We start from the raw sequence: 18,276 nt of genomic DNA on the forward strand, positions 1-18,276 counted from the left end.
CCCTCCCTGCCCAGCCCTCCCTGTCTCCAAGACGATCTGAGTGGTAGTATGCAATGTGTCACAGGAGTGTTTGGGAGTCAATAAGCAGAAGACTTTGAGGAACCCTGCCTTATAGCAAAGGTAAAGAATCCCAGTTTTATAAAGTACCGGTAGCTCTAATGTGCTTCATTGAGAATTCACCCCAGTAGGAGGAGATGCAGATTCTATGCATATTTACGGTACACAGAAGCGAAAGAAATAACTCAATATTTCACTTCCTGGCACACAATCTGCATATTAACAACTCTTTTAGTACCCTTTTTTTATAAATGCCACGATGTTGCTAAAATAAAAGAGGTAAACTTCGTGACCCACCCAGCCCATGCATAAAACAGAAATGAAAAGTCTTAAGCCTTTTCGTTCCCAAATTTTAATTTAATTTAATTTAATAATATTTCTATACCGCCCTTCTCCCTGAGGACTCAGGGCGGTTCACAGGGCAAAAGTGAAATACAAAATACAAACATTAAAAAGAGATTAAATGATTGCCCAAGTTAAAGCAATTGATATACAATTATAAAACCCCAAAGATAAAATTAAGAATACAAAAAATAAAAAACCCCACCAATCCCCATCAGGCTAGGCCGGCTTGTACAAACAAAAACATCTTGAGATCGCGACGAAAGGAGCGAAGATCGGGCGCCATTCGGAGCTCTACCGGTAACTGATTCCACAGCTCCGGAGCACCCACAGAGAAGGATCTCCCCCTGGGGGCCACCAATCGACATTCTCTGATCGGTGGCACCCTGAGGAGGCCCTCTCTGTGGGAACGCACAGGGCGCAGGAAGCTTGATGCCGGCAGCAGATGTTCCCTGACGTACTCCGGCCCCATGCCATGGAGGGCTTTGAACACCATTACCAGTACCTTGAATCTCACCCGGAAGGCAACTGGCAACCAATGCAGCTCACGGAGCAAAGGTGTAACGTGGGAGTATCGGGAGACTCCCAACACAACTCTCGCGGCTGCATTCTGTACCAGTTGGAGCTTCCGGGTGGTCCTCAAGGGCAGCCCCATGTAGAGAGCGTTGCAGTAGTCCAGACGAGAGGCCACGAGTGCATGAGTGACTGTGCATAAATCATCCCGGCTAAGATAGGGCCGCAACTGGCGCACCAGGCGAACCTGGGCGAAAGCCCCCCTAGTCACAGCTCCTATATGGTCTTCAAAGGTGAGCCGTGAATCTAGGAGGACTCCCAAGTTGCGAGCCCTATCTACGGGGGGTAATAGTTCACCCCCCATAGCAAGAGGTGGAATGTCCGAATAAACCCGGGATGAAGATATGCAAAGCCACTCAGTCTTGTCGGGGTTGAGTTGAAGTCTGTTCCTCCCCATCCAGACCCGAACCGCCTCCAGGCAACGGGACATCACGTTGAGGGCATCACTGGGGTGGTTTGGGGTCGAAAGGAAAAGTTGGGTATCATCAGCGTACTGATGATACCCAACTCCAAAACCACGAATGATCTCACCCAGCGGTTTCATGTAGATGTTGAACAGGAGAGGCGAGAGGACCGACCCCTGAGGAACTCCACAAACGAGAGACCTCGCGGTCGACCTCTGCCCTCCTGCCAACACCGACTGCCAACGTCCCTGGAGATAGGAAGAGAACCACTGTAAGACTGTGCCTCCCACTCCCAGTCCCCTGAGACGCCGCAGCAAGATACCATGGTCGATCGTATCGAAAGCCGCCGAGAGGACTAATAGGACTAGAACAGAGGAATATCCCCTGTCCCGAGCCCTCCAGAGATCATTCACCAGCGCGACCAATGCCGTCTCCGTGCTGTGCCCGGGCCTGAAACCCGATTGGTACGGGTCTAGATAATCCGCTTCATCCAGGACCAGAGGGAGCTGATGCGCCACCACACTCTCAACAACCTTCGCAAGAAAGCGAAGGTTGGAGACAGGACGAAAGTTGTTCAATACAGCTGGGTCCAAGGCAGGCTTCTTGAGGAGAGGCCTCACCACCGCCTCTTTCAAGACGGCGGGGAAGCTACCCTCACTCAGAGAAGCCGATATAACTGCCTGGAACCAGCTGCGTGTCCTCTCCCGGGCTGCATAGACCAGCCAGGAAGGGCACGGGTCCAATAAACATGTGGTGGTGCTCAGCCTCCCCATGATCCTGTCCACTTCCTCCGGAGTCACAGAATCAAACTCATCCCAGGTGGTATCGACAAGACCGCCCGTGTCCTGATCGCCAGACTCTGCCCAGTCAGAGTCCAGACCGGTCCGAATCCGAGCGATTTTGTCCGACAGATGCTGGTTAAACTCCTCGGCACGACCCTGCAAGGGATCCTCCCTCACCTCCTGAACAGGGCGGCCGGGCGATTATCTGCGGACGCGATAAGGGTGGCGAAGTGGTTAGACCTCACCTCCCTTATCGCAGCGAGATAAGATCTAATGTGGGCTCTTAGTCGCAATCGGTCGGATTCGGATCGGCTGGATCTCCAACCGCTCTCTAGGCCCTGTCTCCGACGCTTCATCTCCCGGAGCTCCGCCGAGAACCATGGAGCTCGACGGGATCTGCACCGGGTCAGGGGCCGCAGGGGTACAACTCGGTCAAGAGCCTCAGTGGCCGTCCTTTCCCAGGCTTCCACTAAGGCATCTGCCGAGCTGTGAGCAAGGGAGGCAGGTGGGGACCCCAGCGCTGCCTGGAACCTCTGGGGATCCATTAAGCGTCTGGGGCGGTACCATTTAATTGGTTCCATACACCCACGGCAGGGGGTGGCAAAACGGAAGACCAGCCGCAGGAGATGATGATCGGTCCATGACAGGGGCATAATAATTGGAGAGCCCCCACCAAGATCATCTAACCACCGTCCAGATAAGAAAACTAAGTCAAGGGTGTGGCCTCCCTCATGAGTCGGTCCCAAAATTACTTGCGTCAGGTCCATGGCCGTCATGGAAGCCATGAACTCCCGAGCCAACTCAGATGATCCTCCCAGCGATGGTAGATTGAAGTCCCCCAAAACTATAAGTTTCGGGAACTCGATCACCAGCCCAGAGAGGACATCGAGCAGCTCAGGCAGGGCTGCTGCTGCGTGACTAGGCGAAAGGTACACCAGCAGCAAGTCCAACTGCGCACCAGGGCCGCATCTCAGAAAGAGAGACTCACACCCGACTATCTGGGGAACGGTGGCCTCCCGCGGACACAAGGTCTCCCTCATAACAACAGCCACACCCCCACCCCTACCCTGAGCCCGAGGCCGGTGCAGCACCCGGAAACCTGGTGGGCAAAGGTCAACCAGAGGAATCCCGCCCTCTGGGCCCAACCAAGTCTCCGTGATGCAAGCCAGGTCCGCCTGCTCACCCTCGACCAAGTCGCGGACAAGAGGAGCCTTACTAGAGACAGACCTGGCATTCAAATACACCAGCCGGAGCTCGGGAGGCTGCACACCCTCACTCCCGGGACCTTGGGGCAGAGCCAGAGGGTCGGAGTGCCCCACCGCTTGTAAGCAGCGGAGAGGCCTTCCCTGAGATCGATACGGCCCTCTGCTCCTACATCTGCTGCCATTCCCTGATGTCGTGGGAATAGGTAGCCCCACGACCAGCCCTGGAGCCCCGGAGGTAACCGACCCCCGCTCCTCCCCCCTGTGATCTACATCGGCACTAGCCAGAACAGAGGTTGTTGGATCGCCCCCCTTGTCCAAACAACCAAAAGAACCCTCCCGCCTCCCTAACCCCCTAAAAAATTTAGACAAGAAAATAATCAGGGGCCTCTTGTTAGGTCTACGTCGAAGGCCCCTACCCGTGCCCAGCCAACTCTCAGGGTCCCAATAAATGGGCCCTTCCTCGAGGTTATAATCGGCTAGAAAGGCGGGTCGCACCCAGGAAGGGGGAGCACCCTTGAGGGCGAACAAGTCCGTGGAAGAATATTTAAAGGAAGGCATAAAAAGCAGTCCGGATCGCAGGCAGTCCATAGATAATAGTCCGTGAGGAGGATCTGTTCAGAGGATAGATAGGTGTCCCAGGCCTCCGTCCAGCCGCTGCCACTCAGCTGGATAAACCCCCCGGGCAGGCCTACCACCGTCCTCTCACGACGGCCGCAGAGCCAGTTCTCAGGGGGATGGTAGTCTGGAACAACCGCTCTGGGTATAGCATGCCCCATAGAGCTCTCACCTCTAGGGGCAGCAGATGTAAGTTCAAGCCATCCTCTTACGATGGCTAATACCCAGAGTTCTCTGAGTCCTTTGGGGGTATTGTGTAAAGGGCAATGCACAGTCGATTGTAAAGGCAGAAATAGAACCAGATAACAAGCCATCATAGTCAAGTCTGCTAACGGCCAAGTCCCCCGTTGTTCCGCCATTCCTAGAGGTTGTAACTGACCACCACTCCATGGGCCCTCAGTTCTATAATTATTAGGGCCTTCCAGACTGTGGTCGACAAAGATTGACTCCCCCAGGTCCATTAAGTTCCCCGGAGCCCCCTCGAAATCCAGAGACACCAACCAGATCACAACAAGTGTGTTGGGGAGCGCCGGTCTTCCAGGGTCCTTCGGAATGACCCAGGTCCACAAGGCTCCACTGGGCTCCACCGGGGTCCACCGGCTAGCCCAGGAACCTTCGGGGCCATCAGGAACAATGGGGGTGCCAACCCATCTGGGACATGCAGAACCAACCGGGGAACCGGCGAACTGGCCATAACGCCATCGCTGAGTCATCGGAGCCGCTGCTGCTGGGCCGCTATGGACGCGGCCGCCGCCATCACCGTTACCACCGGAACGCCGCCAAAGCCGCAAACAATCCAGGGAAAGCCACCGCCACCGCCGATGGAAAGCGGGCCAAAAAGGCCCAGGCGGTAGCGGGACAAACGGTCCGGCAGAAGCAGGCCAGACCACAGCTGTCGATGATGAAGTGGCCCGAAAACGGCCCGGGAACGCCGCCGCCACCGTCGTCGTCGCCATTAAGATGGACCAAAAGCGTCGTCGATACAGGCAAAAGCAGAGGCAGACCGATTGAAAAAAACGGGCCAAAGCAGCTCGCAAACAGCTCCGTCGCCGCCGCCGAAACACCGCCGCCGGCGGCCGCCGGGAACTCCAAACGCCACCGAAGAAGCCGAGAGGACCGCCCGACATAGCAGGAAACTCCGCAACAACCAGCTCGGCAGGCAGCAAACCGACAGCCCAGCGGAACGCCGGCCAAGCTAGCAGAAGACCTAACCAACTGCCAAACTCATTGCTGCCACACTTCCCCCAACCCAGGGCATAAAAGAAAAAACCCTGAGGGGCTCCTAAGACGCCTATCTTCTCGGACCTGCAGAGCTCAACCTCACACGACCGCCCGCACGTCCGCCATCTTGAAAGAATTTTGTCGCTCCCTGTGACCCCACCCCCCACCACTGAAATTATAAAATACAGGTGGCAAAATGAGCAGCAGGTAGTGTGACGCATACCAAGATTTTCCCCGAATTTTGCACGGTTAAATAAATGGCATTTGCGTATTGTTTCTCCACAGAGCACCGACAAAATTCGCTCGAATTAAGGAACGTGGGGAGCTAAAGAATCAGGCTATAGGGAATGTCTGGCATGACGGGCAACCCTGGGAAACACGAGGACTGTTGTGGCACCCTCAGTTCACACGTTCCGATCCGGGAAAGCGCCCGGAGCCTTCTCTGTTATGGTATTTCTAATGGAACGTCTCCACGCCCACGTCACACCTGCCTCACCTTTTAAATCCCACTCCCTTTCCTCCCGTAACGTTTCCCTGCTCCGCCTGCTGTGATTGGCCCAGCTTTGCTCCTTTCCCGCCAAAGGGGCGCCTCGCATTCTTTTCTCTGAGCTCTCTCGCCTGGTGCGCTGCTGCTCTCAGTTCTGCACTCCGTGACCAGGCAAGCAATTCTGGTCGGCGCGAGTCAGGCGGTGCCTCGGCGGGAGCAAAGGTGCTCCCTTCCTACAATCGAGCGGGGCGCCTCTGGGGACTGCCTGCCCCTCCTCTCATCAGGGACCTGACAGCCAGCATTGGAGACGCTAGCATGGCCAGTCCTAGACAGAGCAACGGCGGCAGCTGCAGTAGCCGCCCCAGAAGCTGACGAGAGTTTGCCCTCCATCACCCATTCGCCGTTCGCCGTCAGCCACTTTACCACGGGTCGCCATTGCCTACCTCCATTCACCCAGCGATCCCGCCGCCCAGCAGAAAAGAGAAAAGATCTGAGAGGTATTTTTCCGGCGTATAAGACGACCCAGCGTATAAGACGACCCCCCCAACTTTTGAGGTGATTTTCATGGCTTAAAAAGTCATCTTATACGCCGGAAAATATGGTATCCCATTGGAGAGATACTCTACTAGGCTATTAAGGACCTAGATACCCCGAAGACCTTGGATGCAATCTTGAAAACTCATGGCATCCATTTACAATAGGCATTTTTTAAAGATTGAAAAAAGAAAAGTATTAAATATATAACTAGACACAAGTTATATTCATTGTGCTCAAATTTAAATGCAAATGAAATAACATTTAGTTTTTTGCCTTGATTCCCATATTTCTTTTCTCAAGTACTGTTCAAAAGTCAAGTGAAATTCCCAGCATCATGGCTAGCTGAGAAATTCTGAAAATTGAAGTTTACCTGTCTTAAAGTTGCCAGTGTTGAGAAACACTGGTTAGGCAATGTCTGTGAAAATCCAGGACTGGGTTGCTATCCATAATAACCATTCTAGAATGCTTTCCACAGTCTTCTATAATTAAGATTCTAAGGCAAGCATATATAAACTATGAAAAATTGAAAGTAAGAAATTTGAGAACCAGAAAACTATAAAATACACCACATCAAATCCTGTTAAACTCACCTATTTTAACGTACCAAGACTGGATCTTAGTGAACAGACATGTTATTTTAAATTGTTCAATAGAATTTAAATGAGTTTTGTTTGTTTTACTTTGCTTTGCTTTTTCATTTTCACTAGCATTCTAACATTCAAGGCAGGTAAAAGAAGACTTAACAACAAAAAGAACCAAAAAAGAATGGACAAGTTATGTAGTCACTAAACATAATTTACTGAGGGGATTCAATTCCAGATCTGAGTAACTTTTATCCAGGGTAGCATCTCAGAAGCTATGTACAATCTTTTTGAAGTAAGTTGGATTTAGACATACCGTGTTTCCCTGAAAATAAGACCAGGTTTTATTTTTTGGTTTTGGACCAAAAGATCCATTAGGGCTTATTTTCAGGAGATGTCTCACTTTGTGGCCACCCATTCCATCCCACTGTCTGGTTGCTCATGGTCGCAATGGGTCAGGAGAGTGTGTCGCACCAATGCCGCTGCCACGAGGTGAGGTGAAGCAGGTGGGGGTATGGAGCTGCGCCAAGTGCCCCATTTACTTTAGGGCCTCTGAAGTCAGGCCACTCTCCATTCGATGACCTCCCCCCTCATGTTCAATGACCCAGATGCCTGCCCACCTCTTCCCTTTCACTCTCCTGAGCCGGACTGCCATGCATGGAGGATGGGCGGTGGAGGTTCAATCAGTTTACCCGGTCCCCCTCTACTATTTTGGAGCCAGGGGGGAGTGACGGAAAAAGGCCTTCACCACCACTGCATATCAGGCACATCCACCTCTGGAGGGGCTTTCTTCAGTCCCCACCGGCCCCAACATGCCCTGCAGACCATCTGCCCAGCAGCAGCCACCATCTCCTCTTCCACCACCTGCCACTTGGGTCCTGCAGCGCTGCGTCACACTACCTGCTGCCCATTTTGCCACCTGTATTTTATAATTTCAGTGGTGGGGGGTGGGGTCACAGGGAGCGACAAAAGCCCCCCCAGCAGCAGATGTGGCTGATGCGCAGCAGCAGTGGATGTCACTCTCCCCTGGCTCCGAAACGTTGGAGGGGGACCGGGTAAGATGGGGACCCTGCCCATCTTCCATTGCTTGACAGTCTGGTTCAGGAGGTGAGTGAAAAGGAAGAGGTGGACAGGCAGCCAGATCATTGAACAGGTGGGCGAGGCTGAGCGGGGAGGCAAGCCATTCCACTGGTTAATTGTTTTCACTATCATTTCTTCTTAATTCTAGGTTGGATATCTCTTTGATAAGCTTCTATATGTTATTTCTTGTCTTGCCATCAGGTGCTTGTGACAGCCCTTCAGGTACTCAAAAACTACTATCATATCACCTCTAGTTCTTCTCTTTTTTAGACTAGACATTCCTAATTCATGCAACTTTTCATCATACATTTTAATCTCAGTCCCCTAATCACCTTTGTTGCTCTTTCTAGAGTGCAGAGAAGACTTCTGTCAAAATTTTGTAGTTACTTCACTACACTCTTAAACCACATACTATGGTGAGCATTTTGCTACTTAGAAAATAAATCAGTGAAGTGGAATTCTAACATAGCTAAAGGGCTACTTTTTCAGATAAATGGTAATAGGTGGGCAAATTACTATTTAATTTTATTTGTTTTAGCTTGTTGGACTTCACTTTTATCATTTTGAATATGCAATTTTCCTCATGGGTAAATATGGGGATTTGTGTTCATTTTAATAAAGCTTTTGATTAAAAATATTTCTAAAATTCAAAATATCAAGTCCTGGAAAGGCTTCTAAGTAGTCATAACTATGTAATATGCATTTTCAATAATGAAAACAAGCTAGTTTGGCTTTATAGGGACCATGGGAGATAACCTATGGGAAAAAATGCAATAATAAAGTTTCCTACTCCTAAAGAAGCAATACAAGAACTAGAAATTTGCAATAATTTAGTATAGATTCTTGCATAGTTCTGGTGTTCAAAATAAATGCCATCTTTTTATTAATTTGCTTTTCAAAATCAATGTATAGAGCTCATCTTGGTAAACTTATTTAAAATTCTCAGGTCTTCCCCCCCTGCCCCCCAGTGTTGGAAGGCGGAAAATGTAAAATGTAAAGGAACTTACTATTATGCCCATCTATTTACCAGCAGGATATTCTCCAAAAACAGAACAGAATGGTGGCCAAACATTGGTTGGGAAGAGGAGAGGAGAGGAGAGGAGGAGCCAACAGAAGGAAGTTTAGTTTCAAAAAATGGCCCAATTCAGCCAGGCACCATGAAGAAAAACTGTCCAGCATAAACATCCTATAGCACAACTCTATGGCAAAGGCAAATGGATAGTTCTTTGAATGCTGGCATCTGTATCATTCTGAGCCTCCCTAATTACACAACCAAAGCAGAGCAATTAAGATATTGGGAAAAATCCTAGAAGCCACATTCTGCATTTTTCCCCTCTTGTTTTTATTGTACCCTGATAAAGCCAAGTTAAATAATCATGCAGTAGCACTCATGGCTTCAGTTGGGGTTGGCAAGAAGCCAATAAAAGCAATGTTGTGCTATTGCAACATACATTTCAATCATTTTATATGTATCTTGACATTGCATGAAAATTTGCAAAAGTGAAACCTCATATTGTGATTTTATTTTCATCAGTTTAACAAAAATCTTCATTTCTGACTGATCTTGAAAAGCCCAGAAACTGAGTAGTGCTTAGATGTGAGATACCAAGAACCTGAAGAGCAAAAGGCTACTTGGGAATTCAAATATGCATCAGGGGAGAAGGCGGTGATGAAATACTTCTCTATTGTGACCAAAAAAGATTATATGGGCATGTCTATGTAGTCACCAGGAGGTGAATTTGATTTTAAGTCTTTACTTGTTAGCAGATTTTAATTTCAGATAGCACTTTACACTGCAGTTAAATCATTATATTTGCCCAAATTAAAATAGTCCATGTTGGAAATTAGCACAAATTTCTGTGATTGTAATTTTCTAAGAATAAGTAGTTTTTACATAATAATAATAATAATAATAATAATAATAATAATAATAATAATAATAATAATAATAATAATAATAATTATTATTATTATTATTTAATTTCTATACCGCCCTTCTCCCGAAGGACATCATGAGTCTAATAGGGCTTTCAGGGATGCCTTTTGTCCAGGGCCCGGAAGGTATAGTTCTATGGGCATGGTTACTGGCGTGATCAGGCCACTTACCAAGGAGTTGTCATCGGAGTATTAGAGAACCCTTAGTCCTCCTCCAGTGGGGTCAGAGATCCCTCCCCTCATTTATGTAAGGGGGTAAGCTCCACAACCTCCGTGCTCAAGACAGTCTCCTTTGCACAGGGCTGTGGTTTCGCAAGTTCTCCCCCCCCCCAGTGGTCTCTCTTCTTACCCAGGGTTTTAGCTCTGTATTGGCTGCTCAGTGGCCTTCCTTCCTGCATTTAAAGCAAGCAGTGGAGCACATTGGTTGGGTTTGGGCTCTAGTTGCTTCTCTTTTCTTCTCCAAGGGTGATCTCTTCCATGTCTTGCGGGTATGGTACTTATTTCAGGTTTGGTCAATCTCCACTTCTTTACCTACACGCACCAGTTGTGGAAGCAGGCAGGGACCTCCCTCACAATGCAAACGTTGTATAGGTCATCATTTAACCTGTCTGTTAACTCTACAATTAGCATGGCTGCAGCCATTTTTTCTTCTCATTCTAGGTTGCCACATAGAATAGAGGGAGTGGGGTTGCCAGGTGCTTTGTTAGTCAAAATAAATTTTTGTCCTGTGGGAACCAAGGTTATCTGCTGCTCCCGAGACTAGGGACTGAGCATTGCATTAAAAAGCCCACCAAAGAAGTATATTGACATTAAACCAAGTCTCTTAAAATTTTAGTTTTCTTTCGGGTACTGGGCCCCGATTGCCTATCCATCCTTTGGGAGAGTGGTAAAGACTGGGCAAACATTTGAGGATGGAGGAAAAGAATGGAGCCGTTGCTGGCCACAATGGAACTCTGGCTGGTGGAGCACAAGCAGCCACTCCAGCCACTGAGGTGTCGCTGGCAGGGGCTTGGCCAAAGTCCTGGTTGATCCAACCTGGGAAGCTGGAACTGCAGGAACTACGATCCTAGTGGACCTCTATCAGGCCGAAGTTGCCCCTCAGCGCAGGAGCACTCCTGTTCCCACTGAAGAACTCCTGTTGCTGCCATCCCAGGGGTTTTCATCCGCAGCATACTAAAAGGAAAAGGATTGATCAAAGGGGACAACTCTGGGGACTGGAAGTTCCAGTCCACAGTCCCTTGCTCGAGCAGCTGAAGAAGTTTGGCAGATTGGAGGTAAAAAGAGATGGTTCCCGTTGCCCGGGATGTGTGTGCCATGGGGGGGGGGGGGAAGGCCAAGGGCTACTCATCTCTTCCCCTCCCCACCAGGGTCCCAGCCTGACTGCAGGAGCCCATGCTGCCTCACCTATTCCCCAGCCAGCTGTGATGTCCAGCCCTGTATCCCAACCAAGCCCACTGCTGTGGGTTCAGGTTGCCAGTCCAGGAGTCTAGCCAAGGGAAGTCCAAAGTCCCAAGACCAACAAGTAGCTCAGCAGCAAGTGTAGGCAGCCCTGCCATGATTTGAGCCACCTCCCATCAAGCTTACCTTTGATGGGAACCCTGAGAAGCTATCCTTCTTCCTGAATCAAGTGTGGCTCATCTAAATCGCTATGCTTATGCCTACCTGGATGATGCTTAGATTGTGAATGCTGTGGCAGCCAATTTGGAGGGGGAAGCAGCCGACTGGGTGACCAATCTCCATGATGAAGGGGCTCCTGAGCTGCAGAATGCTAACCTATTCGTGCAGCAACTGAGAGGTTGCTTTGAAGACAAATCCCAGGTCTTGTTGGCCGAGAAAGAGATCTATTGTCTGAAGGAAAAAGGCTGCCCTGCTAAGGAATACATTTGTGAATTCAGGTGAGTTGCTGGTCAGCTAAGACAGTAGTAGGAACGATCATTGATCAACTACTTCAAGCAGGGGCTAGACCATGACCTACTCCAAGCCTGCATCATTTGGGGCTTTCCTAGCTAATTGCGTGAATAGTAAAGCATGGCAGTGATGCTGGACACCAAATTGGATCGCCCCAGAAAATCAGGCACAGCCGAACCCAAGCTGCCGTGCACCCAGGAGAAGCACCTTTTTGGCCGGTGTTCCCAAGCCACCATGACCACCAGCACCCCCCAGGCACCAGTTAGAGTTCCAATCAAATGCTACCGATGCGGCCAAATGGTAATGCCGTGGAATGCCCAGCACCCAGCCCAGAAGCACACTGGCTGCTTCTGTTAAGCCACAAAAAGAGGAAGAAAAGAAAAGAAAAACTGGGCACGACAGGATCCAGCTGTTGAACACCCCCTCCTGCCGAGCCCGAGGCAAGAGCCCTGCCAGACCCATTACAAATGCCGGTGCCCTATTACATTGACGAGGAATGCGAGGAGGATCCAATGATATGTCAACCCATCCCATCTTTTGCCATCTCCATAATAATACCCAAAACCAAGGCCCAAGTGAACTTAAATTTGTTAATAAACTCAGGTTGTACCAGGTGCCTAATTAATCTACCCACAGTGCTCAGGCTGGGGATTCAGGCAAGGCTATTCCCCTAGCCATGAAATTTGAACAAGCTAACTGGTCCCTTATTGGTGGTGCACCTGCCACGCACCTAACAGAATCAGTGTGATTGGAAATGGATTGGCACTGGGAAATCATTCATTTTGTCCTGGCTTGACAAATGGTGCCCAAGCATCTGGTGGGAGAATGGAGTGAGGAATTAAGATTGGGGATAGGTCCCTTCCCCCCTGCCACCACCAGTGATACAAAGGACTATAAATGAAACTCAGGAAGAACACCTTGAAACACTAAAGGCTGTTGTAGAGAAGCTGCCAGGAATCCAGCTTGTCCCAACCAAATACCAAATACCATGATTTAGCTGAGGCGTTTAGTGAGAAAGAATGCAACGCCCTCACCCGGCTATGGACTGTGCCATCAAAATCTTACCCAGGGCCAAGCTCCCAAAACCAAAAATATACTCCATAAGACCCAAAGAGATGGAGTTAAGAGAGTACGTTGATAAGAACCTGGCTTGGGGTTTCATCCAACCAGCAAAAACTTGTATTATTCAAAGAAAAGAAAGATGGGTTGCTGAGATTATGCATGGATTTTAAGGGGTTAAACACTATCCGCTTACAGAACATGTATCCCTTCCCCTTAATGAAGGACATGTTAGGCCACCTGGCAAAGGGGAAAGTTTTTACCAAGTTGGATTTAAGGGAGGCTTATTACAGAGTCTGGATTAAGGAAGGGGACAAATGGAAAACCATCTTCAATTGCTTCCTGGAAAGCTCCTAATTTAAATTGATGCCTTTTGGACTACGAGGAGCTCCTGCTGTATTTATGCAGTTAATCAACCAGGTGCTTCATGATCATCTGTATAAGGGGGTTTTGGTTTATCTTGATGACATTCTCATTTACACTGAGACTATGGAAGAGCACATTAAATTGATCCATAAAGTACTGAGGAAACTGATGAAGGCTAAACTGTAGGCAAAGTTTTCTAAATGTGAGTTTCACTAGACATGCCTTGACTATCTAGGGCAGGGCTCTTCAACCTTTTCACCCATTGTACCACTTTTAGGATAAGGAATATCCAAGTACCACCAGTTGCCTAGCAAGGTGTGAAAAACTTGATGACCAAAAAAAGGGAAAGAAATTATAAAGTACAGGTAGTCCTCGACTTACAATTCACTTAGTGACTGTTCAAGATTACAATGGCACTGGGAAAAGTGGATTATGACCATTTTCTCACACTTATGACTGTTGCAGCATCCCCAGGGTCATGTGATTTATATTCGGATCCTTGGCAAATGATTCATACTTATGACAGTCAGTGTCTCAGGGTCATGTGATCACCTTTTGCAACTTTTTGACAAGCAAAATCAATGGCCGGGTGTGTGTGGCCAACTCATCACTCTGGTTGCGGGGTGCCTGTGGGGAGTGCGGGCGGGGATGGGGGGGGTCCCTGTGTCTGTGGTGGAGAGCAGTGGAACTGGCATGGGCACCTTCCTTCCCTCATTTCTTTCCTTCTTCCTTCCTCCCCTCCTTGTCCTTCCCTCCCTCCCTCCTTGTCATTCATGTCGCTGGTTTGCCTCGCCTGGCCACTCTGTGCAGTGAAAAGAATCCACCACTGTCTGCCGAAACCAGGCTGGGGTCTGTATGGCATAATGCAGGTAACATGGACTCTCATGTCACTCGCAGCATCCCCTCCCCCAGAGTCCACAGGTGTGTGAAAAGGGCAAGGGCCATTTACTGGTCTCCTTCAGGGGATGCCTGTTTTTCTCCTTCCCTCATTAAAAATATTTTCCTGCCACTCTGCTCTTAACGCTGTGCAGCTCGTCCAGCAATTTACAATGGCCTTTCAAGCCATGGCCACCGGCTGCACAACCACCAGCTGCGCTGGCTGCCTGTCACCCTCCCTTTGTCCCTTCCTGGACACGGAGGGAGGGGGAGGGACAAAGAGGGAAGGAAGGATTCTCATGCCACAACCCTTCCCCAGCTGCGCTTCTTACCTGTTTGTCGCTACCACCCTTGTGCAGACCTGGCCTGTTTTTTGTCCTCTCTTGCCCCTCCTCCTCCTTTTACCTTTGGTATAGCTCCAGTCGACTCTTCCTCCTACTCCAAAGGCTACGTCTTTTTGTTTTCCTCTCCCTCTCCCACCCAAACTGCCTCTGCCCCCTCCTCCTCTTTTCGCTTCCAGGTGTGCCGGAAGTGCTGGTCCTGGGGCCTTTGCCTCGCACCAGCAGCTCCCAAGGACTCTCTTAAGGCAAGTCCTGCGCTGCGCCACTTTGGCTCATTCCCTGCCCCGTTACCCTGGGCTGGGCAGAGCCAGGTACCACCTGCCACGTGCCAATGTACCACAGGTGGTACGCATACCACCAGTTGAAAAGCCCTGATCTAGGGTACCGAATTTCATGATTTTGAAGCAGTTCACGAGGATGTCTTCCGGCCAGTCAAGGCAGCATGCTAAATCCTGGACTAAGAAGGGAGACCATGCACTGGGGGGTGGGGGGAATTTCTCTCCTCCTGGTACAACCCTTCTTTTAGGGGACAGCATGTCACATCCCTGTTGGAACACTGCCATTCTGTGGGAAGGGAGGACTGTTACTTAAGATTGAAGAATGTAATACTTTCATTTTGATGTGTCTGTATGGGAATTAGGGAGCTGGGAATGGGTTCCGGCTAATCCCTGCCTGTTACCAAAGTCATGGTCCCAGAGAACGACTTAACACCTTTTCGTCTCAGAGTTCTCAAAACACCTTCACGCAGTGGATTGGCTCCTGATGGACCGGGGCATTGGGGTAGGGTTTGAACAATGGGAAATTAGTTTAACAATTCATGCGGGAACTTCAGAGTCCACCTGGCTCCTCTGCAATCACTAAGGCAGGACATGAAGCTCAGCCTTTTGTTTCTAGCCTGATGCCTTAAACAGTGGTTCCAATATATCCTATAGGATATATTATCCTCAAATGTCAGTTCTGCTACCTTACTTTAATCCAGCCCATGTTTGTGTCTAATTTTTATCCTTAGTTATAGTAATAAAAATATGTGCTAGGCTTTTTTACAAGAGTTGAATAAATTGCATTTTTCCAAAGTATTTTATAAACAATAAAAAACCCTGCTTGGGAAAAAACTATTATTAATTTAGGTTTTATACAGTACAATGCTGTGCTGCTATCTTTGGTAGTAATAAGGCTGTAAAAAGCATTAGAAAAAGATGCTTGTGCTCTCTCACAAGCTCATGGGGGTTGCTACTGCAGCTGTCTCTGCGTGGACTTAAGTTTTGCTGACAAGGCATCTCTTTGGAATACTTTGCACAGTCCTATGTTGTTGTGATAAATGTTGAGGCATACAAGTATCCATACCCGAAGTAAACTCTTAGCCAGAGATTTGAGAGCCTGTATTTTTTTCCCAGAATTGGGAGCAGATATAACATATAAATAAAAATCTAAAAATGTTAATGAAAAGGACTGGTTGCTTTATTTTTTAAAAAGGTTAGTTTTCTAAAACCTTGTCATCTAGTATAATAGGATTTTTTTAAAAAAATAATATCCTTATGATTTATTAGTGAGGTATGATTCAGATAAACATATTTCAGACATTCCGAAGAATCCCAATTTTGGGGAGGAGTTAAGGCACGTCTGCAGCAAACCATCATGATTTGGAAGTAAATTTCATCAAAAAAGAATTCTATACAGATAGTCCTCAACTTTTTAAAATGTTCATTTGGTTACAACACCACTGAAAAAAATGACTTATAACTGGTTTTCACAATTATGACTGACTGTTGCAGCATTCCCATGGTCATGTGACCAAAATTTGTAATGTTCGCAACTAGCTGCATTTATGACACTTGTACTGTCTCAGGGTCATGTGATCATGTTTCCAGCTGGCTTCCAACAAGCAAAGTCAATGGGGGAAGCCAGATTCACTTATCAAACTAGGATTCACTTAACAAATATAGCAGAAAAGGTTGTAAAATGGGGCAAAACTTACTTAACTATCTTGTTTAGCAATGGAAATTTTGGGGTCAATTATGGTCATAAGTTGAGGACTACCTGCATTTGAGTAAGCAGGTTTACCATTGCAGGTAGCCCTTCTTGAATGACCATTCATTTAGCAACCATTTGAATTTACAGTGGATCCTTATAATTGCAGCCACTGCCATTTCCCGATGATCATGTGACTGCAAATCAGGTAACAAGCTCACAATTAAGACATTGCAGTACCCTGCAACCACATGATCATCCTCCGCAAATCTTTACTGCTGGCTTCCGAAAAATGAAATTAATTGGGAGCTTGGCAGGTCATAAACAATCACTTGACTAGGAAGCTGCAACCATCCAGGATTCATCAGATGGCAAGTAAAACAGCTGGCATCATTAAGTTGGGGCAGTCACATGATGTCACACTTTGTGACTACATCACTTAATGACAGAGTTGCAGGTCCCAAGTGCAATAATGAAATGAGGATCACCTATACACAAACACTGCTAAGTTTAAATGATGTGGCAAAAAATCTTGACCTTTTTTTCTTAATTACAGATAGAAGTATTTTGAAGTTTGGAACACTTGTCAGCACATCAAACAGTTATGACGAAACTGGGATAGTAACCATTGAAACTGACAAGCCTTTGCTTTGGACAATGGGAATTAAAGATAAAGGGGATGCTTGAAAGATTGTCACCCTACTTAGTTCAACTTGAAATTCAAAAATGTAATTTTCTAGAATCTCACCCACTAGGCAACTGAGAATTTTATTCTGCAATTATTTCATTATGCTTTTATAAAAATTCAACATTTTATGTAGTTAGTTTTTAAAATGAAGCTTCAATCTATTGAATGCCATAGATTTTATATTTTTAAGCAAAACTGTATTTATGTTTTCAAAACCTGAAACTGAATGTATTTTCAAATTACTCTGTAACCAATGCATAGAAAAGCTGCTTTAAGACATGTAAGATGGGTAATCAAAAGTAAATATATACAACATTCCATGCTGTATTCTAGCTGTTGCTTTTATGCTCAAACTCTTTAGCAAAACTTTGCTACTGGTTAAGAATAAGCAGTGCCTCTTATTAGTTACTGACTAGTTAATACCCATATAATAAGTTATTGTGACTAAAAAATGCATGCAAAATTAGTCTAGAAGATGCAGTACAAATCAAATATTGCATGAGAGTAGAAACATCCATACTCCCCTGCAGGCCTCAATACACACCTGTGCATAAGTACAAAGCCTGGCTTCACTCACTCTCTGCTCTATTTTTATCTCCCACTTATTGGTAAAATACTGACCAACAGCTGGGGTTTATTTATGATGTAGAGGACACATAAATAAATGGCCCACAACAATAACTTATTTTGTTTACATTAAAACATAAGAAAGTTTTAAAGAAACTGTTATTTGCTTGTTTTAAAACAACATAAGAAAAATACAGTGAACCTGTTATTTTGCTTGGATTAAAACATAGGAAAGAACTTGTATGCCAGTACTGACAGAACAGGAAATGAGTTTGCATGTATAGTGTCTAATATATGCACTTTATCTCCTGATCCCATGGCAGCTAAGTATCACATAGGTCTCTGCAAAGAAAATTAAATCAGAATGAATTCTACAATGTAAGCAGTATTAATTATACTTTATCTTGACTCTATTCTTACAAATGTTGTTCCTTAAAGCCTGCCAAAATGTAATGGAATTAGTTCTTTTGGAAAGCAATGTCAATTAATACCACATTGTAAATAAGACCTACGACTGCCTTAATAAAGATATAATTTAAAATATATTTGATAGTTACGTTTTTGCTTTTAACAACACAGGGAGCAAAATATACATTTTTTTTTCAGCATAAAGACTGACAGAATTTGGGCATCTTCAGTGATAATCCAAGGTAGGGAGATATAAGTAAGTCAACTGTACAGATA

The 18,276-nt window shown here is 47.0% G+C and overlaps 1 protein-coding gene across 10 annotated transcripts in view; it reads left to right on the forward strand.

Annotated features, from left to right (window-relative positions):
- TPK1 (thiamin pyrophosphokinase 1) overlaps positions 1–18,215 on the forward strand; it is a 474,010-nt gene extending 455,795 nt beyond the window's left edge. For 8 of the 10 annotated variants that reach the window (XM_083378309.1, XM_083378313.1, XM_083378310.1 and 5 more), the window contains one exon: positions 16,894–18,215. In XM_083378309.1, the coding sequence (XP_083234435.1) occupies positions 16,894–17,024 (131 nt within the window). In that variant the 3' untranslated portion in view covers positions 17,025–18,215. The remainder of the gene's footprint in view (positions 1–16,893) is intronic. The other 2 variants (XM_083378318.1, XM_083378312.1) reach the window with 2 other exon arrangements.
- Positions 18,216–18,276: the final 61 nt, after the last annotated feature.

The sequence above is a fragment of the Vipera ursinii genome (assembly GCF_947247035.1).
Source record: "Vipera ursinii genome assembly, chromosome: Z".
Classification (NCBI taxonomy): Eukaryota; Metazoa; Chordata; class Lepidosauria; order Squamata; family Viperidae; genus Vipera; species Vipera ursinii.